Here is a 26,872-nt window from a genome sequence, read left to right as displayed (position 1 = left end):
AATAGTATCAACAGCAGTGGATAGGGGTTTGGGAAGTGGATTTAATAGGTGCGTCTAGATTTGGCTAAGAATGAAAAGAGCACTTTCTTTCCACCGGTTGCTGGCTAATAAAAGCAAAGGGGTGGAATACATCCAACTTGCAAAACTTGAATACAGTTACTGCTATCTGCAAATGGGTGCCCCTCCCCGCTCATGTGAGCTACACAGGCAAAAGAGAATGACACATGTGCTGTTTCCTTTTCCAGTTGTAAAGGGGTCAGGAGCCAGGCAAGGAGAGCCCGAACAAGAGGAGCATTTTCCTGGGTTCTTCCAGCTGTTCTGTTCAATCCCGCCGTCAGTTCTGAGCAGGGAAGAGAGACTGTCAACACAAATAAGGCATTTTTCAAAGGCGTAAATTATGAGTTCCCAAAACAATGCGACATCTCAACCACGTGAGTACCCTTACCCCCCCTCCCCCCTTACAATGAGAGTGGATTTATCAGTCCGCCGCTTAAGGAAAAGATTGTCTAATGCATTTCATATGGGGGGAAGAAAAAAAAAAAAGGAATGTCTGAGACTAATCCTGAAGGAAAAAAGTTGTGAAGAAGCTGTTTTCTTTCTTAATTCTTTGTGTTTGTGTGTGCGCGTGTGTGAGGGAAGAACTGAAACAGGCTCTGGAAACTCTGGCTCCTGAACAGGACCAAGCAAAGTTAGTAACGTTTCCGCCTAAACCCCAGCTTAGAAAAGTTTCATTTGAATGTTTTTCCCTCCCCCTGCCTTCAGGAATGAAGTTATAGAGCATTTTGAAAGCGTACTGACGCTTTTTTAAGATAGTAATGGTGCTGCCCAACTTGCGTTTAGAGTCTCAAGCTGTCTGTGTGTAACATGAGACTCAAGCCACAAACTGACAGTCTATATTTAAAGCCACAATGTGTTTCTGCTCCTGGAAATTTAGAAACATCGGCTTAAGGACAAGCAAATTGGTTTTTCAGCAAGAGAGGGTACAGGAGGGCAAGTCCTCTGTTTGCATAACTCTGCATATTTGAGTAAATTTTAAAAGAGAGAATTTGGCCCAAACAGTCAAGTGAGCACAGAGACTCAGCTGCAGTATGACAGTGTTCATTTTGGGACAGTATTAAAAAGAAAGGTAAAGTACAGGACGTGGATTATGCTTTGATAAGCTGTGAAGAATTCTTGAGTTTTTGTTGCTACAATTTATTTTTTTTTTCTTATGGCTTTAGTGTGATCTTCCTTATTTTAATTCAAGAAAGCGTGTTTGTTTTATTTTTAATAAATAAGCTGCCAATAGCAGAATTATTTATCTTACCACGGTATCAGCAATGAAGGCAGAAAGCACAGACAGCACTGCTGGGAGCAGCCTGCAATTCAGGGTTTGATCCAGATACTGCTGTAAGGATATTTGTTCTGTATGGCTGTAGACACTGACAATGTTTCCCAGGCTTTGAATGAGGCAGGCTGATCCAGCGGAAAAGACACAGCAAGCAGAATCTCTGGAATCCCAACCAGCAATTTCTAGTTACCCATTAGTCCCTTTTGCAGGTTCTAACCAACAGGAAAGATTAAATGTTACCTTTAGTATTCTACTTTCCTCTACAGTTTAGAATATTAGAGCTTGTTTTCTATTGCAGCTTGTTTTCTGTTATAGCCAGGAAAGATACAGGCAGGCTAATTCAGCATTCTGAGAGCTTGGGTTTGGCAAAGCTTGTGTAAATTACTGTTATTGGTGCTCTCCAAGCATGTCCAGGAGGGTGGTCATAACTCACTGAGGTTCTTCTTGTGTATTGTGGAATATCAGCAAGGGTCCAGACCCAGTCTTGTATACTTAGTGACAGTCATACACAAATACACAAATGACACATCCAGGACCAGCTCTACAGACCTGAATACATTACAAACAACTTCTCTGGCAGAACCAGGTTGTCAGACCCCACAGAAGGCCCTAGGTGGGAGCTGGATGAGGAGTTAGTGCCCCATAGGACCTTTTGTCTGCTCATAATGAAAAACGACAGATGCATCAGGTTCTCTTAGCTTTTTTTCCAAAATGTGGGCAAGAATTCTCAATTTGAACTATTTTAAGATCATATGATTCTCTCCATGAAAATAAAGTGCTTGCAATCCAGCTAGAAGAATTCTGGATGCAAAATAGTCACAATATATTGTCTTTGGGGATTTTTTGGTTCCATTTTGTTTTGTTTTTTAATAGATGGATCAAATTTATAGATTTGGAACAAAGGTTAGAGGGAAATCTAATAATACTATATTTCTGTATAATGCAAGTTTGGTGCATTGATAATGGTTGAGGTTTTGAGGGAAGGTCTTTGGGAAAAGGGTCTTATTTCCTAGTAAATTTCCTGCTATTTTTGCAAGAAACAAGACAAGAAACAATTGAAAGTTCAGTGTATTGATAGGCACTGTGCAGCATGGACAGCAGATGTTTGCCAGAGAGGCAGAATAATTGGGAAAACAAATTTGCTTCAGTGTCACAGTGAAAATCTTTGAGATGGGTATGAAAATGCATAAAATAATCATCAAAAACTTTTGACTATACTGAACATATTAATTCTTTGCTGAATACCTGCAGGTGAGACCAGAGAGCAGCTGCCAACTGATGTAAACTGAACAGTGTTAAGTTTCCTAATTGCTCATGTACTTTGCTTATCTCCTTGTATTCACCCACGTCTGATAAGGAATTTTTATTCATTCTATAAATGCAGTATGATCCTGTCAACCCAGGGGGGAGCATGTACTGTTTCAGATTTTAAATATTCAACTCTGTGAAAGCTGTAAATGTATTCTGCTTCTATATAGGGATGTCCCACTGTCTCACCTTGGGCACTTCCCATGCCCAGCTCAGATATCCACCAGGAATGTGAGTGGGCTCTCTGTACACATAGCAGAGGTGAGGGAGACAGTAACTCTGTGATGCATTTGCTTCCTGCTCAGATGTACAAGCTGTAGCTGCCTGACTGCTGTGAAACCTGAGGAACTCCACTGCTTTGGCAATCTCAATTCAGCTAGCAGCTTTTGCCCTCTTCCTTTTAGACCCTTTTTTGAGGCAGTGGGGCAGCTTAAATGAGGTGGAGGATTAGGACAATAAACGTCACCAAGTCAAAGGTTCAACCTGGGGAGGCGGTGATCCATGCAAAGCCATCTTTATGGGTCAAAGGTGTTCACCAATTTACAGGATTTCATCTGCACCCAGCAGCCTGGCAAAGTTTATCTGGGGTCTCATGTTCCAAATGCCAGCTGGCAAAGGAGTTAGTGGTTAAGGAGAGCAGTTTGCGGAAGCTACTCTTCCTCCTCATCCATCAACAGATATCCCTCCCTCTTCCTGGGGGATAGGGAAGCAGTGGGATGTGTGCAGCACAGAAGAACTGTCCCAAGGGGAAACCAAGAAGCAAGGCTGGTCCTCAGGCCATACCCCAGCTGCAGAGGGAGGAAGAGGGGGAGGAAGAGGGTGAAGCAAAACCAGCCTTCTTGGGCTGTATGCACTCCCTCTGCATTACCAGCTGTCCTCCAGCAGTAACTCAGGCACTGCCCTGCTCAGGGGAGCACAGCCTGCTGCTGCCTCTGTTTTACAAGCAGGAGGTCTTGGCTCCATCAGCCCAAGCTTCTCCACCTGCCCCAGTGATAGAGCTTCTGGCAAAACAAGTCACTAAAGTATGGGCTGTCCCCTCAGAGAGGCTGAAACCTTGCAAAGGTGGCTTCAGAGGGACTTCTGGCTGTGAACAGGGACTGTGGTTCTGAGAACAGCCTTGCCACATCTTTAACTCATAATGAGATATATTTTGGGACTGCAAACTGGTTCTTTTGTGTGTTCCTGGATAAATACCGCTTGCCTTTCACACAAGGCCTGTGAAAACCCTGGAATGAACCCTTTAGGTTTTTAATAGTGTTATTCACACCTTGGCAATATATGTGATTTCAATGCCCTTAATCAACAGAAGTGCTTGCCTGTGACAGTAAGTGATAAACAAAAACAGAGGCTATTGATTATGAAAATCTGGTCTTCACTGGTAAACCTGTCAGCATTTATGCACAAGGAAACCTATAGATTATAATAACCTCTCCTTTTTAGCAAAGAAATCTCAAAACATATCCTAAAAGCATTTATGTAAATTAAATGTCTCTCCTTGTACGTTTGTTTCCCACCACTGTGCATATGAATTGAAAATTTTGGCTTTGTACCCCAGGGCTCTCCTGACGCCCTCATTGTCTGACATATTTATGTGAAAGTCTGGGAATTGAAAAGCTCAGGATGCACCTGAAATTTCAGTAATTAACAGCAGAAATGTTGGCAAACCGCTGAGCTGGAGAGAACAGGGAGGCTATCGACCCAAATAGGAGTCTGCTGTTTCAAAATACACAATTTTCAGCATTTCTGGGCATAATTTAAAAAAAAAAAATACACAGTAGATGTTAGAGATTCAGATTATGGCTAGTTGTGTGCTTAAGCCTTTTAATATTACAGAATTATGCAGTGTCTGCATCTCATTGCTGATACTGCTGCACCTTTCTTTCTAGGCTCTTGTATAATATACTGTGTATCCATCGCTGTTCAAATGACTGAGTCCAATCAGCAAAGTCTTTTGTAAAACAGGCTTTCAGGACTGCATTCACTAATGAAAGTCTGTTTGTGTGCGTGCTCTGTGCAGTGCCTGTCTCTATTGTTGAGGAGGGATTAGTATTCCTATAGTGTAGAGAAATTCAAGCCAACAGAGGGATCTGATTGTGCTAGGTGCTGTACAGTCACCTCTTCTTCAAAAGGCTGGTAAAGAGGAGAGATTACAGGTGGAAGAGAAATGGCTGCTCTCCATAGACACTGCTGGTGAGGCAGCTTCTAGCTGGGCAAAGCTGGGAGGTAGGAGTTGGTTTGATTCCAGTAGATTCACTGGGGCAACAGCTCTTTGCTTCCCACTCCCTAATTCTGTAATGCATGCTCAAGAAAAAGCATAGCTCAGAAGTTATTTAGTAAGTGGCCTGCTTGTTTCCCACAGAAAGATCGGAAAACGTTTGAAAATAGCATTTGGCATAAGTAGGAACTTTGTTTACAATTTTTTGCTTCACATACAAGTTGTGATAGAAAATGCATGAAAAAAACCAGATGCCACAGTGAGAAGAATATAGGAACACCTTAGGAGGGCAGGTATTTGGGCAGCAGACAGTTGTGTTTTACTTACTTATTTTTCTAAGTCAGATGAATTTGACAGCATTACCCCAGTAATGAGTAGATGAAAAATTCACCAGCTGCTAAGCATTCTGAAAAACTACTTGGAGAATGGAGAAAAGTGTCACTTGGAGAAATCAGGCTTTGTCTGTCAGCAATTTATGAACACGAGTGGAGGAAAGGCCTCTCTTCTCTGGATAATTTATTTGTAACTGATAACTGCATCAAGTACCAACACTGCAATGCTATCACAACAGACATGCAGCTCATAATCTGAGGCTGAAATAAAATCTGGACTCCTGTGTTTCTTGAAGAGTCAGCACAATCTAATTCACACCAGATTCCTATCTCTGCTATGTTAGCATGGAAATCAAATGCATTGCCTGTGCTATACTGCTCCCTTATTGCAGATGTACCTTGCACGTGTAGTTTCACCAATGAGACAGCTGGCTAAGTGATTTTCCTCTTAATTAATCATCTCATATGCAAAGGAGGACAGTTTCTCATATCTTCTTCTCTTCTGACATATGTTTCACCACAGGGTTCTTCCTGATGAAGCAGAAAACTTCACTTAAAATCTCAATGGGTTAAACTTGTTCTGCTGCATTGGAGTTTTAGGGCCATTTTTCTTTCCTCTTCCTCTCTTTTTCGTCTTAAGAGGGAAAAAAATTCAGTTATTTCATGAGGGTCTCTACCTCTTTTTTCTCCAGATAAGCCCTGAAACAGAGTTAAGCTTTTTATCAGTAAGTTGCAGGGGGGCTTTTGAACACACCCTGAGACAGTTCTTTGTTACTGTGAGTGATAAATGCCTATTTTACTGGGGACTACATTTTTAAAATACCTAGTTTTATGAGGCAGTCCACAACATACAGGACATGTGTGACAAGGTCACAGCCATGCAGAATCAGACATCAAATCCTTACTTATGTGTAGGAGCTGCAAGCAGAGACTCCTTCAGTAACACCAAACATAGAAAAAGGGTTTGAATTCTAGCTATACCCACATATATACACACCCAGAGTGTATGTATATACAATATACCCTATATCTGTATGCATATGTATACAAAGACATGTATTTATACCCACCACCCTTTCAACTACTTATATGGCCTTATTTGTTCAGGTTTATATTTCTCTTCTAGCTCATCTGTGCTTGGGAGAATTTGGTAGTTGTATTTTTAGGACAGTTTTCTAGAAACACTGGTCATATTAGTATATCCATCCTGAAATTAAAGTTATTCTTTAAAAAACCTACCCTCCTTTGGAAACAAAATACTTATTCAATAATCAATTCCATCATATTACATAATTCTGTGTCCCCATCAAACAGTTGAGAAGATTTATTTATACTGGAACAGATTTTTTCAGAAATGTTATTCCTGTTAACCTTTTTTTTTTGGTAGGCAAACTTCTCTGTTGTTCATCTCCTTTTCTTTGAAAAGTGTTCTTACTAAGACAAAAGCAAGATGCTTCTTGTCTACTAATTGGATGTTTCAAAAGTTTCAGTCACGTAAGAAGGGATGAAAAAACAGGTATTCATGGCTGACTCTAGATGAACCAAATAATCCTTAGACAAATAGACCACAAATCACTTAAACACAAGAGATTATAGAGTTACATGTACAAAGGAGTAGAGGGAAAATATATTTATAATAGATTGTGAAGAGTTAACTTGTAGTCATCCAAGAATTCAGGAATCTTGTGTACATTTTCAATGACATGCTGGATTTTTATGTTTTATTTCTACCTTCTAGAATATATTGTTGCTTTCAAGATTTTCTTAGCATGTACTAGGGCTAGAAGTTTACCAATTTATTGTGAAACAGTCTAGTCTTTTGTTTCCTGTAACTTCATAACCAGAGCTCATGAGCTAGCTGAGGTTGCTCTTCTAACTCTCAATGATTCATGCAAGTGTAACAAGCACAGTCCCAGTCCCATCCAACAAAGCAAGCAGGAAATTAAATCCTTGGTGCATCTGTGGCATCTCTCACACCTGCTCTCTCATGTTGTCTAGTTCAGATATCCTCTGCACCTCCTAGTCCTACTTGTCTGTCCCTTTCTTTGCCCAAAAGTAAATGGTCAAATCTGAACAGACAAGAGATACAGAGGTCCCAGCTGTTAAATGCTGTTTTCCCCCTTCTCTCAAGGACCTTCCACAGTGCTGCCAGTGGGAAGAAAAGAACAGAATGGGAAGACATAGATCTTTCCCATCTGGGCTGAGGCTTTGCTTCCTTTGGGAGCTGCCCTCTCTTCCACTCTCTCTCTTCTCTATTGATTTCTCTTTGCTCTCTCATCTTCACAGCCTGCTATGAAGCAGCACCTCCCCTCTCCAGATCTTTCCTGCCATCACATAGCAATTTTTATTTACAACTGGGACGTGCTTTTAACATTCTGAATTGCACAACTGGGAGAGATGATTATTGTCTCTCTCTTGAATTTCCATAATTACCTCAATGGCCTTTGATTTTTGGACTCTATTGCATAAAAATGCAGTTTTCCCCACACTGAATTCATTGGGACTGTTTTTTTTTTTTAGTTTAAAGTAGCTCTGCTACTAGTTAGTAATGGCAATTAAGCCCTTGGTGGAAAGAGGAGCTATACACAGAATTAGGCTGTATCTCTCTCTACAGAAAACCCTGCATAAAATGTTGAGTACACCAGGAAACAAATCTGCAGTTAGGAACCAAGTTTCAGCTTCCCCTTTGCTTTGGGAAAAACCGTTTTTTTCACTCTTTCGCAAAAGTGTTCTTTGAACACTCTCTCACTTTTCCTGTTACCCAACCTATCCTGCTCCAGCCATGAAGAAGAGTGGAGTGAACAACTTCTGCTAACATCACCAAAGCCAAGAACACCACCAGGGAGAGGATGGCCAGGTTGACTGGGACTTTGAGCAACACTGTCTAGTTGAAGATGTCACTGACTGTGGGGATTTGGTTGGGAAAAGATGGTCTTTAAGGCCCCTTCCAACCCAACCAAACCCAACCCAACCCATTATTATATGATTCAAAAGGTGCTTGGTATATCATTCTCATGAAGACTAATGTGTCTTGTCTGCCTAATGTGAAGAAATTAATTATTTTGAAACCTTGCTGATTGCCTTTGGCACTTAACCATCTCCCACTAAGAGCTGCCTACTCGTCACACCTACAGCTCATGAACATGGACCCATGAAAAATACCCTTCTATCTTACCTTTTCTATACCCGAATGGATCTGGTTCTTCAAAACAACTTTTCCCAAGTAAACCACCCCGCACCCTGACCCATGAACCCAGATCTGATTTGTACTTGCTGCACAGGAGACAATTTGAAATTACTACAAATCCAAGCCATAACCACAAGGGTAATGACACATGGTGACTTGGCATGGTGAGAAATGGAAAAGATGGTGTTGTACAGCACCCAAAAGAAGCTTGTTTTTTCATACCCTTGGTTATCTGAATCTTTCTTCTGTTTCCAGTTCTCCAATTAATGTTTCCTTCCTACTCATGATTAATAGCAAGTTTTCCACTCACATCCTTCCCATTTCCTCTTGAAAAAATACAGTCTTCTTCTTCACCTGCAAAAGTGAATCCTTGTTTACTTCGTTTAGTCTGTAAATTTCTCAGGACAGAATGGTTTCTCCCTCCATCTCCTTTTTAAGCAAGAATCACCAAATAATTATTTGACACTTTGGTGCCCATGTGATGCTGACCACGTCTGTCTTCCCAAGTTACCTCATCAAGTTGCTGATTCTGGATAGAGATTTCAGCCTCCTGAAACATGAAGATAAAATGCAAAAAACAACCTTAGGTATGACATCAACTGGTAATGCATATCAAGCTGGAAGAACTTTAGGGGTTTCTCCTTGAAAATATTTTTTCCCCTAAACACATGTATTTTTATTCTCTGAGATAGTCTCTAGACTGTGGAGATCAAAGAGAGCTGGAAATCCAGCAGGGTTTTTAAGTGCATTAAAGGTACTGTGTTTCAAAGCCACATGCCTAAACATTTAAGCACCATGGAAGAAATGAAGTAGCAGGTGGTAATACATGTAAACATGATTGTTCTAATCTTAATACTTTGCAATTTGTCAAAGCCTAACTGTGTGACAAAGAGCCAAAATAAAGGATGCTGTGTGCACATGTAGACACACACAAGAGCATAAAATCCAAGGACACTAGCCAGCATTGGGTTTTCCCTTTCAGCCACATTTCTGCTCTTGTAAGTAATTTACAGTAACAAGGATGTGTATTTACCAGACTTATGTGGAACCTGGCAAATCTAAGCAAGGAGTGCTTCTTGGGAAATTTGAATACAGAAATGTAATTCCCTGCTGCACTTCTTTTTTGCCATCCACCATAGAACAGTGGCATGTTGTAAATATCTGCATATTGTGAATATATAGAGAGAGACACAGTCTATAATGTTTCTCACTTAGCAACTGAGACATTATAGAAATATTTTCAGGTGCTTTCACAGAGTCAAAGTGAGACAAAATGAGAGTATTTTTCTTTTTGTTACTTCTAAAGAAATGAGAAAATATTAACAAGTGATCTAACTTGTTAATCTAACCCCTTTCCTACCATATGTTTGGTGCAGGTTTTCTGTACAGACCTAGCTGTAAATAGGAAAATTCATCACCTGAGATCACCTGAGGTCCTAGCCTGTAAACAAATAGTCCTGTTTCTGTGTCCTTCCTGTTTCTGCAGAGTTTCTTGGGAAATGCCTTACTTATTGCAAGCTGCCATTGCAGTACGGAAATCAGTGTTGTTGAGATACTTGTACCCTGGAATTTGAGATTGCTCATATTGGTTTTATTGGACTTTGTAGCAGAATCTGCTGATTTCAGACCTTAAGTTTTTAATATTACTCTGCTTCAAATGCCTTGGTTTATCTCACAGCAGCCTCATCTAATATCACCACAGATTTTAATGAAGGCAAAGTGATTTATCAATGGGAACTAGAACTCTTGTAGGAAACACTATTGAAGACTGGGGGTAGTGGGGAGCAAATAAACTGATCCTGTATGGTCCCAAAGAAAACTTACTGCTGATTCCAGGTTCTTGCACATTAAGAAGAGATGTCTGTGGCTCCTGAGCTTATTCCCCCTGTGGATTAATGATCCATAAGGGACTCTTTGTACCAAGGAGGAGTAAATCACCCCTCCTGCTTTTGGCAGGCAGGAACATAACTGGGGAGATAAATGCTTTTACATTTCTCTGAACTTTGCTGTTGCTCCTGGGTAAAAAATTTCCCTTTCTGGAATCCATTAAAATCTGTGAATCTCAGACAAAGGCTCTTCTTCCTCCTCCCACGTTCTGTGTGAGATGCTTAATCTCTGCATCCTGGGGACATAACCATTTGTGAGCTGGAAACAGAGCATGAGCTGAGCCCTTCTTCTCTCGAGGTACCTCGTCTGGCTTCCTTTGCTTGCTATGAATGAAACCTTTCATCTCGACAGCCTCTGACTTGTGTCAGAAGGTTCATGACTGACTGGAGCAACAATGGGTTGACAGAGATGTATGAAACTCTTTAAAATGTGGCAATGCTAAATAAATAAAGATCAGCTTTAAGCACAGGGGAGAAAGCGAGATGAGGTACAGCTGCGTGACACTGTTTTTAAGAAAAAAAATGCAGCCTGGACTTTCCTCCCTATTCCCCTCCATGAATTGCATTTCCTTTAAGGAAAAGGTCATGCTTTCTTTCCCAGGCTGCTACAAGCCTTCTCCAGACAGGAAGCACATCCTGTGTCCTGTTTTCTCCAGAGTCCAGTAGGAGAGAAGACAGGAGTGTAACTTCCATGCTGCTGCTCCCACTGTGCTGTTTTTAAGTGACCTGAGTACCATATCTTTGGGTGAATTTTCACGGCCCTCAATAGTGGTGCAGCCCCAGGGCCTTGCAGACCTGGCAGTTGATGAAGATGGCCAGAGGGAGAAATACAAGCTTCTCCCTTTGGAGGTCTGGATGGCTATTTTTGTCAGATATGAAACTGCAGCAGTCACTGGGGGAGATGTGGGAGGGGGAAAAGCACATATTCTGTAATTGAAGATTATGTCTATGATTTATTCCAGAAGAAAGGGGTATATTTTCCTCATTGAACGAGAAAAAGAGACTTGGAAACTGTAACAGATAGCACACGTAATTTTCCACCCAAGTGATTTCCTTCACAGCTCACACCTGAGAAGAAGCTGGGGATCAGCCCACCCCAGTCATGCCCTGCTGCCTGCAGCACAGAGCAAGGTCCAGGCTTGTGGGTGGCTGAGGGAAGTTCGCCAGGGAAATGTGGATAAATGTGGGTGTTCAGCTTTGCAATTGATTTTGTTTTCCACTACTTGGCACTTTATGGTACCAGCCTGCTGTCTGTGGGCATGAGCATTCATATCCTTTAGAGGATAATTTGCTCCCACTCCCCCCTCCACTGAAAATATCCTTGGTGTGAGGAGATGTAGCAAGAAATGCAAACTCCATCCCTTAACAGACACAAAGCCACGGTAAGTCAGCTGTGGCCGAGGGTCATATGTCTCTCCAGACTCCCAGGGCCACACACATCTGTCTTTTCCCTTCCCAACTTTGCAAGGATATTTCCAATCCATCTTCTAGCTAATGGGATTTGGTACTGATTTTTCCTGTCCTTTGTTTCAGTGCCACTGCACTATGGAGTGATGTAGCAGCATTACCAGAGCTGCCTGTGTGTTCCCTTAGCCCTCACCAGCTGTTAAGTTACACCAGCATTAAGGAAAAGAGGCTTCCTTTCCCAGGGACAGTGCCACCTCTTCCCATCTGCTACAGAATCCATGACAAGTGATGGCCAGTGTGGGTTTGATGCTGATAGTGCTGGGTTTTCTTGACTAACCAGGACTTAAAAGCTTTTTCTTCCTCTGCCCATGGAAGTGCTGCAGTGAGCATGGAGCTGATGGGCTGCCTTACCCACTAGAGCCAGAAGCAGATGCTTAATGGAGAGTTAAAGCACAGGCCAGCCATCAAGGGATCTGAGGAATGGGAGAGTTTTGAGCCAGAATTAGTAATTCAGTGTTTAAATGGTTGCCTTGGGGTATAAAAGCTTTTGCATTTACCAGAGGTTCTCATATGAAACACTGTAATCTCCTGCTTACATCCAGACTCGGTGCTTGGCAGGACTGAGCCTTGCCTGCCGCTCTTCTTGAGCGAGGTCTTTTAACTTGTAGGTGAAAGAATTCAACCTTTGAATCTCACCTGAATCTCAGCATTACTGAATGCACAGCTGGTGGCAGGGAGCAGGGAACTCCTCTGTCCAGTTCCCCCAGGTAACTCCAGTGCCTCCAGGAGTGTGTGACCATGACTTTATCATTTTGTCCCCTCCATCTGTGCAGCAGCTGCCCACCCCAGCAATGTTAAAGGTTTTTGTCTGAAGCCAGCTGTGCATCCCAGCACAGCACAAAGGTGCTGGTAAACCTAAGCCCTGTCTTGGAATGCAGCCAGGGTAGGGAACATCTCTGCCATCCCTTCTTCCCTCCTCATTAAGCGGACCTCCTGCTTCCCAGGCAAAAATATCCAGTGTAAGGTCTTAAGAGTTAAAGCCAGACTGCTGTGTGTGACCCTTCTTTAAAAAGCATGTGTATCTCCTAGGGAGCCCTTCTTGCTGGCTGTCTGCTCAAGGGACTCTCAAGAGCTAAGAATCTAGAACAATCCTTAGAGTTCCTGGCTGTGGGTTTAACACTCGTGGGTGTAGCAGGGGAACCAGGAAAGACTCCCACGTTTCGTGAAAGGAGCCTAGTGGATTTAGAAAGACGGATATTCAGGTCTTGTGGAAGAACAAATTAAATTTGACAGAGAGGGCCTGTAAAGCTGGGGCCTGTGGCCTATTTTATCCACTTCTTTAAGTTTTCTATTTCATCAATACAGACAGAACCAAAACAAATGCAAAAAGGAAGTGGGCTTTTCTCCTTTCTTGTAACAGATGCATACTTGTGTCCAAGCCTTGCCATGGCATGAAGTACAGCTCAGCTCCCCCTGAAATAAACCGCAGCTCACACATATCTCAGGGTGGAACTTGGCTCTTAAACAAAATTTAATGGGAGTCTGCTCTGGCTGAACTCTACTTATGACTTCATATTTTCCAGGGCTGTGCTACTGCTGTTGGCTGATTCATTTTTCTTTCTTTCTTTTATTTTTTTTTCCTTTCATTCTCTTTATACTAATAGGTATTTCAGTGGGATAACAAGACCTTATGAGACTGTTCCAAAGCATACTTTTCTGGAGGCAGTGGTAAATAGTTTTGAAAGTGCTTTGAGAAATTTGCAGGCTGTCTCATGACTGCTTGAGAAGGCAGACTTTTTCAACCTGTTAGAAAGCATCAACTGGTGAATTAAACTGGGAAGCTGGAAAGCAGAGAAGGTGGACAGAGGCTATATTATGTATAGTATAATACTATGGTAGATGGTAGAGAGCAGAGAAGGTGGACAGAGGCTATATAATACATATATATTATGCTTCTGGCTTGATTCCACCATGTTTCTCATACTCATAAAATGGCATTTTCAAAACTTTCACTATTGGCCCAACTGAGCAGGTGAAATGTGTGAGGACACAGATTTCAAAGGAAGCAGAAGCAGTTTAGCAGTGAGAGCTCTTGCAAATCCCACCTCATATGTGAACCACTTGGAGTTTCACTTTGTGTGATGGGAAAGTGCCCTGCTTTGAGCCAGCCGGGCTGGCAGTGGCTGCTGCTGCTGCTTGGAGCAGCACCCTTGAAGGAAGGATGGCACAGGGTATCAGTTCTGCTCTAGGACCCAGATCTGACAGCTGAGAGAGAGGCCCGACTTCTTAGAGCATTCCAATATAATCTTACATAGGAAATACCAGCCCAACTTTTTCCATGGCCTTCTAGAGCTACTGTAGTTCAAAGGAGTCACTGTACTCTGAATGTCTGGAGTTCTCTGCTCTGCTCAGAGCACTCTAGAAAAGAAGACTCCAGGTTTAACCAGCTGCTTTTCCCTTTATGCTTTTCTTCATGGGAACTTGTTTTTCCTGCATGTAGATTTATGATGTATTTTAACCACTCAAAAGAGCATTCCTGCTTTTTGCCCTCTCTGTCTGCACCTAGCAAACCTCTCCCTGTTAATGCATCAGCTGATAATCAGACTACAGATTGACTTGGATCAATTTGCCCATAAGTAAATAGCCCTCTAAGTAAACAGTAAATATGAGTAAATAGATATTAAATGGAGGAAGGGACTTTCCTTTTGGTGAGCTGGTTTTCTGCTTGGAAGGAAAATGTTTAGGAACAAGAATGCCCTTTGCTGCAGGAATGTAGCAGCCAGCTCAAATCACAACAATTCAGTGTCAGCTTTCCTACATGGATATTTTGTACTCTTAGGAGCAGCCCAAAGGCTTTACAGTAAGTGAAAAATATGTTGATCAGAGAAGTACCATAGCAAGCATTTGTTGCTATTGAAAACTACTAGACCATATTTCTTTGCTTAATGACATACATTAATCCTCCATTGAAATTTCCAGGGCAGTCCAAGCTGAATCTGGCTGTAAAGGTTTAAAATACAGTCCAAACTATAAAAATGTAGCATTCTGACCAAAAAAAGGATCTGGAAAAAAGTCTCAGCAATGTTCCTTTGTTTTTTCCTTTGTTGTTTAAACCACTAAGGATGTCATCTACAGGCTTTGAAATGGTTTCAAAAACATGGTATTTTTTAAATTGGTGACCAGAATATGAATATTATCCAAGTACTCACTGCTACTTCTGTTTTCAGTCCAGTTTCCTAATGAAACAAGTCTTATGTGTTCCTGCTGTCTATCTGTCTGCCTAATCATCTGTTTATCCATCTGCCAGTTCTCATCAGGAACTTTTGGGTCCACTGACCAGTCTCAACCACATTTGAAAGAGAAACAAGAGCCGCAGAAATTATTACAATTTTCCAGGTTTCATGAAAGTCAACACTGTCTACAGAGTGCCATTCAAGTGAACAGTAACACAAAAAGGACTCCTTATTAGGAGATTAAACTAAATGAAGTACTTTTCTACTTAAGAATGTAGCAGCATCAAGTTTTGGCATGGTTGGTTTCCTTCTATAAACATGAGTCCAACTTAACAGGCAAAACACAGAGGGTAATATCTCATTTAAGCACCTACAGGAGATATCAAGCCCTTCTGACCAGGGCATGTTGAAAGCTCTGCAAAAAAAATGGGTCTCACAACCTCATGGCAAGGTTAAGCCCTCAGCACAAGCTTTGTAAAGGGATGGCTAAGCAGTGCTAACAATAATGTTTGGGATTTATTTTCCCTAATTATAGACTCCAGAATTCTTGGCTTCTTTAAACTATTCTAAGTTTGCTTATTGGTTGATGGGAAGGAAATTCCCACACCATACTCCAGAATTCACCACACTGTGTGGAGGCTGAAGAGATCTTGCAAGAAGGCATGTCAGAACAGACCAGACGGTAATAGCTGGAGCTGGAAGAGACACACAGCTCTCACCTCAGCCAACTGCCCATTAGTGTCCTCCAGCAGCACCTGTGGAGACAGCTGAGATCACACAGACTCCTTTCCAGCAGTCAAACATCTCATCAGGCTGCTTATTAGCCTCCCACCTACATGGTCCTTGACATTTGTGTTGCATTAGGAGAGCGGAACATTAGCAATAAACTGTTAATGAATTTCACAATATAAGCCTGTGCTGAAAAAATATTCAGTATACGGTTTCAGTGCAGGTCTTTTCATGCTTAGCTTTGTTAATGTGTTCAATATGCTATTTTTCAAATAATACCAGACAGTTGTCCAAAAATAATACACAAATTTTCCTTTTTCTTTTTTTCCCCAACAATTATTGCACAATCTGTCTAGAATTGCTCAGATGAATGATAGATGGTAAAGAAGTTTTGCTAAAATTCCCCAACTCTGTACAGACAGCTTTGAACTGATACATAAATGCTTTTCAGATAATAATGTGGCCTTTGTCTTTAGAGCAAATATGCAAAAGAAATCTGCATATTCATTGAAGAAACCTTGGGAAATAAGAAATGTTGTTGCCCTGAGCTACTATTTGCCTTGCAAGTTTCTAAGGTGTTTCAATATGTTTTATTTTCTTTGTTTAATATGCTCAATATTCAAAGCATTTGGAAGACTGTTTCCACTACAGATATCTCCATTAATAATATTAATCTCATCTGTGCTCCAGGAAAGATCTCTGTGTCCCTGAAGAGCATATGCTAAACATCCTGACATTTCCACTTGCAACGCACAGTAGACAGTGCCTGAGGCAAGCACTGGTGTATGAGCTGGATGGAGCTGAATACAATTCATATCAAATAAGCCAGGGGACAGAGCACAGAGAACTCCCATTTCCAAGAATTATCACCTGTTGGACTGCTTTGCTACAAAATATTGATGGTGGGAATGTGCATAAACGAAGAAACCTGCCCGTATTGGGAAAGTTACTTTTCTAAGGATAGGAGCCTGGTGCTACATTCTTTGAATTCTTACAATATTATCAGTTTTTCACCTGTTTCCAGGTGGTTTCTAGGTGACATTATGTGTAGTTTGATTATATCATCTATAGTTTAAGCACAAGGTCAAGCTTTTTCATCTCAATGAGAAATAGACATTTATCAACCTCAACAGAATAATGGCCGTGTTTCTATCTCAGCATGTCTGTGTTCATTAAAATGAGTTTTCTGCCAGCAACAGAGTCAGTGAAACACTCTTGTTTTTGGATCTATGTCTCTGCCCCCTAAATCCTAACCCCCAGTATACAGAGGCTCTCTCGCTCAGCAGCTCCCTGTGGGGAGGGGAAGCTGCAGGGCTTTGGGTCTATGTGCCTGATGGCTGGAAAGCTCGTGGTTACTGCACAGCTGACTGCTGCTAAACAGAGCTTAAAAATGCTGAGTTCTCATTGCCTTTCCTTTAGTGCTGGGCTACTCTGGTCTCCCTTTTCTCTCCAGTCTGCAGTTTTCATGAAAATTGAAGCAGTCCTTATCTTTGCCTGCTTTTCCTTTAAAAACAGTTGGAGTTGAATAATGGAGTCAAAATTTGTGAAGGATAAAAGGACAGTCAGGCAGTAAGCAGGAACAGAGAAAATCAGTGTAAAAATGTACTTGAATGTATTTGATGAAAATGTTTTAAATTCTAACAAGTAGTTCTGAGTGTCTTAGTTAAGGGGACTAATTTTAACTAATGTTTGTCTTAGTGCCAAATCCATAAATGCTTATTGCCATGTCCATAAAAGAGGGTATGTTTCAAATGTAAACCAGAATCTAATCTTTGGAAGTTATTTTGGTCATAAAAGTCAAGCACAACAACATTAAGAAACAGAGATCACCTTATCCTCTTATGATGCAATCAAAAGGCTTGAAAGTCAAGTCTGAGACTGTTAGGTACAAATTAAAAGTTTGTCTTGGTAAATAATTACAAGCAGTTTAGCAGTTAAATTGTCTTACTGCTTCATGTAACCACCTACACGAGGGATTGGGTCACCTACCTACTCCAAGATCTCTTGGCCTCTGACTTTTCATTTAAATGTTCTGTCCCAAATTTTTATGCTTATGTTTTTCACATGAAGAGTTTAGATCAGTGGGGTATGCTGTTTTCATGAACTGTTTCTTAAGAATTGCAAGATAAATATCAATTGCCGGTTGTCAGATGGGCTTTCAGTTTGTCCATGGTCAGCTGCTTTGATTACCTATGGTCATCTGCAACATTTGCAATGATTAATCAGTTAAGCCAGCAGCTCCTGTGTATTCAGCTTTTAACTCAGTGAAGGAGTGAATGACTGGTTTGTTCCCATTTTGTTCCAACAAAAAATGAATAGAACTTTAAAGTTGTTGACTTTGGAGGAAAGTCAGACAGAAATTAGCAAGAATCATCCGATTTACTGGATATTTAGTTTCTTTCAGAACCTCCCCAATTATAAAGCCCTCACAAGGAGTACTCTGCTCTGATGAAGAGAGAAAAGGTGGGAGGAGAGGCAAAGGCAGGAAAATGTCCTGATCATGGACTGTATATGACAGATTTAGTCATATTCCATTTGTCACTCCTTCCTCAATGAAACAATTCCAGGTCAATTTATCTTCCCCAGGAAGACATTGTATATGAGCTGGCTTTGACATCTGTAGAGGAAAAACATAAATGATGGCCTGGTTACATTAACCTATTTCTATAGAAAAGGAAATTTTGTAGGGATATAACTATACGTATGAAACAAACAAAACAGGACAAAACTTCCAAATTGCCACATGCAGCATTTTTTTAATAGATTGGACCTCCTTCCAGGTTCTCACATTTCATACACCTTTGTTTGATAAGAAGACATTTGGTCTTCAAACATTGAGCAGCTTTCCCATAGGAGCATGGCAAAAACTGGGCACTGCAACATTTGTAGTACTTCTAAAGGGGAATTGTCATTTTAATGCTTTTACTGGATGGACTTAATTGCCATCAGAATTGGTGGTAGGTATTCAGCAGCCTGAGCAATGAAGTTAGTCTCCAGTAACTTCTAACTCAAGAAAAAAAAAAAAACCTAAAACTAACCAGTGTGTGGTTCAAACTGTTCAAACTGAAAGCGGAATTTTAAGGCACTGTCAGTTCTTTTCCAGTCCTTTTGAGGGATAAACAGAAAAGTTACTTAAAAAATATCTGTGTGTTTTTTAGTTTATATAATCCTTTAAAACAATTTTTTCATCTTTTTAAATTTGATATGTGTTTTTTATTTCAAAATGTAGAATATCTGTTCCCTTTTAAAAGGTCCTTATTTTTTTTTAACCTAAAATATTTTCCCAAATTTCATTAATATTTTCTCCTTTTCCATCTTATCATAAAGGGATATCATATGTTTACTTTTTGACAAGATGACTTTTAGTGTATTTCTCCATCTCTGAATTTCCCCAAGACCCAATGGCAATTCAGCTTCACAAAAGGAGAAACTCTGAGAGTGAAGCTTTTACTTCCACAAACACTGTAAACCACATTTTCTCTTAATTACTTCATAACATTCTAGAATGGTAATAAAACTATTTTGCTAACACTGTATACTAGAATCAAATAAAATTTAAATTATGTGACAATCCTAAATTAATTCAACTAATTTGGTAATTGCTTTTTATCTTTTCTATATTTCAAATTGTCAAAAAATCTTGAACAGACCTTTATTTGAATAAAACTGTACTTTGTCTGTTTAGAATTAATGACAAAGTACTTGTTAGCTGGAATAACTAGAGAATTGGGCCCAGAGCATTTTAATTTTGTAGGTATTTCTAACCCACATGATGTAACTTACATTTTCAACACAGTCCATTTACTTGCCCAAAAGATCATGTGATTGTTGTTGTTGTTATATGACACCATTATTTTCCTTATAATAATTTAGTATACAAGTGGCAGCCAAATTATTCTGTCTCTTTTCCAGATTGACAGATGAGAAACTGCTCCTTAATTTTGAAAGAACAGCCTTAATGTGTTTCATAGTCTAATGGGAGATGGTGATGACTTTTTCAGCAGAATATGTCAAATTGATGGGTTCAGGCTGGTGACCCTTCGGGAAAAGAGATGCCAGCTCTGGCAGGGCACTGCACACTTGCTGGCAAATATTAAAATAGGTAATGACTTTTTTTCATTCAGAATGGCCTCAGTGTGATGCATCTGATATTGTAACGGGCCAGAGAGCAGCTTGAGCAATTAACATATTTCTAACATGAAGTTTTCAGAAGTTGGTTCTACTCATTTTTACAGATGCAGCTGCAGTGAACCAGTTCTAACTATAGCTTGTAAATTAAATCAGTGTGCTAAGGTTAATAGATTAATGATTTTCTCATGAATGCAGTGTGTTTGCAAGGCACAAATATAAACCAAAGGGCAAGGAGGACATACCACAGTTGCATAAACAATGGAGGTGTTAAGACTTCATTAGTTTTTCTATACTAAGAGTGTGATAAGAAAAGTCTTGCATCAGTGGAGAAAACAGGGACACATTAGGGTCTGCTTTTCCAGTCAAGAGAAACAATGGCTGCAGAAGAGCATAAAAAGAACAAAAAAGAGCCCCTGGGAAAGGAACAGTTATGATAAATACATGTTTATAAAAAGAATATTTAAAAAAATTAAAATTGCAGTAGTTATAGAAAATATTTTTAACAGTTGTGAAAGCTGCCTGGTAGACTCCATATACTCCTCAGTGCTTTCAGAAGTTTATAATGCTTTACTGAACCAAATCAAATACCTTAGTATCATCTTGAGTAGAGGCAATTAAAACCTCACCTAAGCTCTTTATATAAAAAGGCAGTCTTCTTTTTAAATTACAACTTTTTAAAAATTAGGCAAGATTAGTGTGGTACATTGTGCTAGGTCAATTGATACAAGCCAAAAAAATAGACAAACATTTATCAAGTTGATTATTGAGTAATCTGTATTTCATTCATCTTGTTATAACTAAAGTTCTCTTTCAAATGTATGGAAGAAGGAAAGAACAATCAATACTGAGGTAAAACTCTCCTCTGAATTCCATCTCTGTCTGGCCTGAATCATGAACTGGATCCATGAACTATTATTCAGTTTGAAGATCTCCCTTGTTTACTGGACATGCATGGACAGGTAGTACGAATGTTTAAGGCAAAACCATTAAACATTTAATGGCTGAATTCCAAAGACACATTTCAGACTACAGATAGAGACTGCTTACACACCACTGCCTGAAACAACTGGGTCAGTATTTGGTTCTGCAAAGCAGATCTGTCAATACTCAGTGACAAGTTTGGGTCGTTCCTCACCTGGAAAGTCCCATTAGCAGCAGTTTCTCATAAAGGGATTAGGTGAGCTGACTCAAGATGAAATCTTCCTGTGTGCTTGCTAGTCTGCATGCCTAGGAAAACCCTGAGAAGGAAATGACTGCCTTAAGGAGTTCAACCCATCATTGACATGGATTGAATGAATTTCAAGCGCTTCTCATGCAATGAACGGGCACATCAAGAGAAAGAATGGGCTGCCGAAGAAAGCACTTAAAAACCTACTTGAGCGTAATTTAGCAGCCAAGGCTTTGTCTGAGATTGTAACCTAGCAGTCAGCAGTGGAGCATCGTGATAAGAGATGCTGGGGTTGCTAAGAATCAAAAGCACAAGTTGTGGGTAGAAAAATCCTGGGACAGGAGCAGGAGCAGTGCTGCCTAACTGCTGTCAAGTGGCTTTGAAACCTACATTGTCAGAGCTGCTTATCAAACAAAGATATCTGTATATTCACTCAGCCTGACAAACTCCAAAATGCAGAATCACCCACAGCTGCATGGGAATCATGACAATGGGAGTTGTAATCTCAGGCTTTTCATTCTCTACTCCACGCTACCAGCTTTAATCTGGAACTTTATTTTAAGAAATTAGAGAGTCCTTGAGAAGTTTGGGATGAGGCCTACCTTATACCACCAAATTGCCTTTGTGGATTGCACAGTAGAGATTTGGCAGTTCACACTCTAGATCTATAGGTCTATCTGCAGGGTCATTCCCAACCATTCCTGTCAAATGTGCCAAATGGGGGATCCCTTTGCAGGTTGCCAAATTGTAATCCCTTTACAATTACTATGTGTAATTCCATAGCAATCAAACATGTAGGTCCTTAAACTGTTACCTAAAGTCCTGACTGCAGAACCACCAAGAGTACAAATACTGGATTTATTTTTTTCTGGAAACTAATTTAGCAGACAAAAGTGATGCCTGAAAATTAGAAAGCTTGAAGATTTCTACAAATTTATTTCATGTGTCACTGACAGTAGCCACAGAATCACTGAAAACCATTGTTTCCTGCAAGGAGCAAGATCTAAACTCTGAGCTTTCTATGCTGAATGAAAGTGTTTGGGGGATGAATATGCCCTTTCCCACCACCATATAAGTTGAACAGCTTGTCAGTTGGAATGTCTTAATATGGTTAGCCTTCTAAAGTAGCTCACTGATAAGTCTTGCACCTTAAAGACCTGTTTTCTGCTGTCACAAAATCATGCCAAAACCTCTTTACAAAGCACATTTAGTCCTTGGCATTGTAAAGAACTGGAAAGATCTACTTGAATGATGCTCAGATATAAAAGAAAGTGTGAATAAATAAAAAAAATATTTTAAAGCCAGTGTCAGAATTTTGGGGCAGGAAGTGATTTATGGCTTTTAGTGGTTCAGATTTGCAATTTATAGAACAAAGGAAATCATTACAACTGTCAGAACTGTCAGAAAAGTGCATAGTGAGAAAAAGAGAGTGCTGAACCTCAAGCAAAGATTTTCATTGCTGGACCTGCCCACTTCAAACAAGTGTTCCTCAGCCAAAATGGAAGAGAGTAGGCTAAAACTAGGGGTGGGGAGAACTAACAAAATTCATAAAAATCAAGTTTTATTGGAAAATTGCACCTGGATGAGGTAATTTAACAAATTTACCAAAAAAATTTAGCAGGAATTAGTCACCATCAGCTATGTTAACATACAAGTCAGTTGTACTGGTGTGCCACCTGTGAAGCACAAAGCCAGAGATCTGCTTGCAGTATTTTAGTCCGAAATATTTCTGGGACTTTCACAGGCTGCTGCCTTCTCAGCAGGATGTGATTGATGAGAATGAGACAGATAGCAATTGTCATTATATTGCAAAAATTCCTTATCTGTAAGTTTATGAGCAAAACTGGAATTTGATGAGTTTAAGGTCATGACACAAAAGCATTTCTTTCCCATCATCCTGGCTTTTAAAAACATACTTTCCAAGAACAGAAAATCTGATTTGTGTGTTCCATTCTTGATTTAGTCAGCTCATTCTGATGACCAGAAAATTTAGGAAAACATGTTTCCCCACAATCTTTTGATTTCTGTGTGTCATGGTAACCAGTGGCAATAAATTACGACAATGTTTAAACACTTTTTAAACACTTTCAGAACAAGACTGTAGCTGGACAAGGGCCAGTTTAACGGGAGAGGAAGTTTTGCAAGGACAATTTAGCATCAGATAACACAAAAGATGTCCTTGAAACAAAGGGAAACAATCAAAGCAGGTGCAACAGCAGCTATTGTAACACAGATCTCTGAGCACTCTACATGTGTAGAAGAGCAGAATAAAGAAGGTATGAGAAAGCCAAAGCCATTGCTGAGCTAAAAATTCCTTCAGTAAGCTGGATGTATTTTTTGCCTCAGGAAGTGAAGATTCAGTCCTACAGTATTGCACTGTATTTCTCACACAGACTGAGTTTAGAGAAGCCATGCTGTGGTTCCTGGCTAAGCATGGATTCCCTTCTGGACAGCAACCCCTGTTTCACTCCTGCTCAGGGAAGATGGTCTCATTCCATCACACATGCCTTGTGTTCCTGAGTCATATTTCAGGAAGGACGACACTGCTTGAACCTTGAACAACGCCAATACTTTCACACCTGCCTAGCAATACTGTAATATTGCCATGAATCACTGCTATTTTTGGACAAAGTGAAATTTCAGAGACAGTGAAACTGGGATTAAGGGTGTCTCTGTGCTCTCCATTGACATTGCTCCAAAACCGATCTGGGGAGCAGACCTTGACCATCTGGTCATTGGTGGTGGTAGCTGCAATGTTCTGGCACTCTGACTGATGCAGAAAAAAGCTCTCTGGGAGGACAGCAAGGTCTGTGGTCGAAAGGAGACACACAGAGGAGTAGCCAGGCTCTGGTTCTTGTAGTGAAATGGGAACTGTGGTGGGAGAAGCCACATCACAGTGTCAGCTGGCTGTTGAAGGACACGGCTCAGCAGAGCAGTGCCAGGGATGCCATAGCTCAAGATGTTGTTGCACTCTGTTGCAAACTTAGAAAGATGGAAATGAAAACTTTTCTGCAAAGTGATGAAACAGTAATCTATTATCAAAAAGCACTGTGATGGCAAGTACTAGAGATAAGGCACCTGCTTGTTATCTGAATCTGAGAGGCACCTGAGAATGCCAGTTACAAGCAGAGAGTTACTCATAAACCTTTTTTTAATTAAGGGGATAATAATTTGATCTGGAATTAATGTTTGGCAGCAAGTTGTGTGGCTTGGGAAGCGCTTTGGAATTCACGCCTTCAAGTATTTGACTGCTGTAGAGGAGCCTGCTTTTTTTGGCATGCAGCATGTATTTGGTGTGTAAAGAAATACAGAGCATCTTGACCTTGAGGCAATTAATCTCTTCTGAGCACGTGGGTTTTGAATAGACATAACAAGAGTTTTTAAATTACAGATGTGCTCAATCTTTCCATCAGTATATAGATGGGAGAAAACGTGGGAAGGATCTCTGGGGGAGGGAAAAGCGCTTTTACTTTCTAGAAAAAGCACGTCCCATGTTTGAGAAGAGGTGGATCCTTTGAATCTCAGCTCTTCTCAGTTTGTTGATAACTGATGTTAGAGACTGGACATGAACAAGGAGAAAACTCTTGATAGTGTTTTGTCCTTCACTCATACATACAGATATAGCAAAAGTCATCCCTGGTATCAGCCATACTCTTGAGTTTATAGAAGGATTTGGAGTTACATTTTCACCTTTGACAGAGAACTTTTGTATGTGCTGCATTTACCAAAGGGAAATTGAAAAAATAAATCCCTCACATAAAGCATTTTTTCTTGTTTTTTCTTGTTCAAAAGTCAGTATCATTTAGAATTATATAAATATATAAATCATTCAAAACTAAACAAAGAAATAAGTGTCCTGTCACTAACCTAGCACAGAAGAACTCGAGGAGTTTATCATCCTCTCAGATGTCCACATAATTAGGTGGGCTGATATTAGTGACATGAAATAAGGAGCAGAAAATGATTCAGAGTTCTGTCCTGATCAACTAAGTGGAAGTTGGCGAAGAAGTGTTTGCGTGTATGTTTTAACTTTTACTTAAGGTCTATATCAAACAATTAAGAGAGAAATATCCTTACTGGTTTTTGGGATATTTTTTCATCTCCCCTTTAAAAAGCTTTGGCTATTTACTAGTTGTTTTGGGTATTCTTATTAAGTGCTATAAGATCAAAGTGTAATTCAAATTCTAGCTGCTCTTTCAGCAGCTTACATTTCAGACCAGTTTCATACTTCTCAAAAAAACGTGGTCAGGTACTTCTCTTTTGCATTTATATTGTAAAGAATTTTTTATTTTCTTTTTAATGAATTATAATGAAAATAATGTTATTTGATTTATCATCACTGAATTCAGACTTACTCTAAGAGGGGACTGTGTTTTATTCACACACACGAGAGGCTTGCCGTAATTTCAAATGTAAGCTGAAAAGAAAACAAATGCAAAGATTAAAAACAGTGCATTGCAGATAAATATTAATTGAAATCAATACACACAGATTAATTTGCACCAAATCAAGATCCAGACCATACTCTGAAGAGCCATAAATAGGAAATTAAATAGACATCAGCCTTTTTTCCCTCAAAACTACCTTTCTGAGAGTAATCACAGTACCTAAATGCTCTTAATTTAAGCATTCACTGGAGGATGTTACAGGTAAATGCTCATAATAAACAGTAGGTGTTTCCCTGAGGGCCATGATAGTTTGCATAATGTGCTAGCTATTTCTTTTCCAGTGTTATGATGGCAGAAAACTGTTACAGTAAGGCTAACTCTAATGTGAAGTTTCATAAATGTCTTTTGGTAACAAGAGATATTGATTAAGTTCTGAATTTCACAGGTTAAAATAGTACAACACTGCCAGTGCAGTCACTGCTCCTCCATATGATCCAATTTCTTTTTTATAATTAACTTTTTTATGTTCTATTCTATTTATAGATGGAGAAGTGGAGAGCCCCACAGCTGGAGCAGATGTGGCTGTTATTGGAGGTGAGTAGCAGACCGTACTAAGCAGCACCATAAGAATTAAAACAGCGGGTTTGTTGATTTCTTGCATTTTGCAAAACCCCTGCTTTGCTGACAAGACAACAGGAGCGGCACAATTAGAGTTAATTAGGCCAGTGGGAAATCTGCTCCCAGAGGAACTATTGGCAAGATAACAAGATGAGATAATGAGCATAAACCGTATACTGAGCAGTACCACCCTCATCCATTCCCCATTTTAGGAGAAAATACCAAACAGACCAAGAGAAAAGTCAGTCTCTGATTTCCTTCAGTATTCACTGGGTCACTCTTGTCCTTTAGTACAGAGCTGGTAGCACCTTTGATTGAGGGATGTTAGCTTATACCAGCTGACCCTTTATTGTTTCAGAATTCACCGCACTGTATTTCCTGGTGTTCCATTAAGGCTCTCTCATGCATTTAAACTAAATACAGTTGTCAGAATAAATGAGCAAAGCTATGTTCATGGAGTGAACCTGTCTTTTTATTTTTATTGTGTTTGTTCATTTCCATGCTAACACTCTAATTTCAGTCATTCACAAGGGGCTATACCAATCATTAGTGCAAATTGGTGAGGTTCTGCTATATTTCCCTCCGGTCCCATCTCCTGTAACTTTAATTTCAGCTTTCTATGAACAAGTAGCAGGTAAATTGATTTGTACTTAGTCCCCTAGGCTTATTAATATTGTGCTACAGCTAAAGCCTATTAGAGCCTCTTGTGTCAAGGGATACCAGTGAGGTCCTAAAAATTGATGAAGCCCACACTACAACCATGATATTATTTTAAACTTGAAGTTCTTTGTATAAGCAATTTCATTTCTGCTAGCTCTAGCTTCACATTCCAGAACCAAGCACCATGAAATCTGGAGGCTAATGTTAAGGCATATCTTTAAAGACAGAGTTATAACCTTTATTTACACTGCTAATATTCTGTCTATTCCTATGTTTTTAT

At 40.0% G+C, this 26,872-nt stretch overlaps 1 protein-coding gene across 1 annotated transcript in view; it reads left to right on the top strand.

Annotated features, from left to right (window-relative positions):
- The first annotated feature begins 206 nt into the window (after positions 1 to 206).
- GYPC (glycophorin C (Gerbich blood group)) overlaps positions 207 to 26,872 on the top strand; it is a 33,828-nt gene continuing 7,162 nt past the window's right edge. The window contains exons 1-2 of the mRNA XM_015635018.2: positions 207 to 431; positions 25,858 to 25,908. Coding sequence (XP_015490504.1) covers positions 398 to 431; positions 25,858 to 25,908 — 85 coding nt within the window. The 5' untranslated portion in view covers positions 207 to 397. The remainder of the gene's footprint in view (positions 432 to 25,857; positions 25,909 to 26,872) is intronic.

Source organism: Parus major, chromosome 7, assembly GCF_001522545.3.
Source record: "Parus major isolate Abel chromosome 7, Parus_major1.1, whole genome shotgun sequence".
NCBI classification, from domain to species: Eukaryota; Metazoa; Chordata; class Aves; order Passeriformes; family Paridae; genus Parus; species Parus major.
The sequence above is the reverse complement of the archived record's forward strand: the minus strand, read 5'-3'. Positions and strand labels throughout refer to the sequence as shown.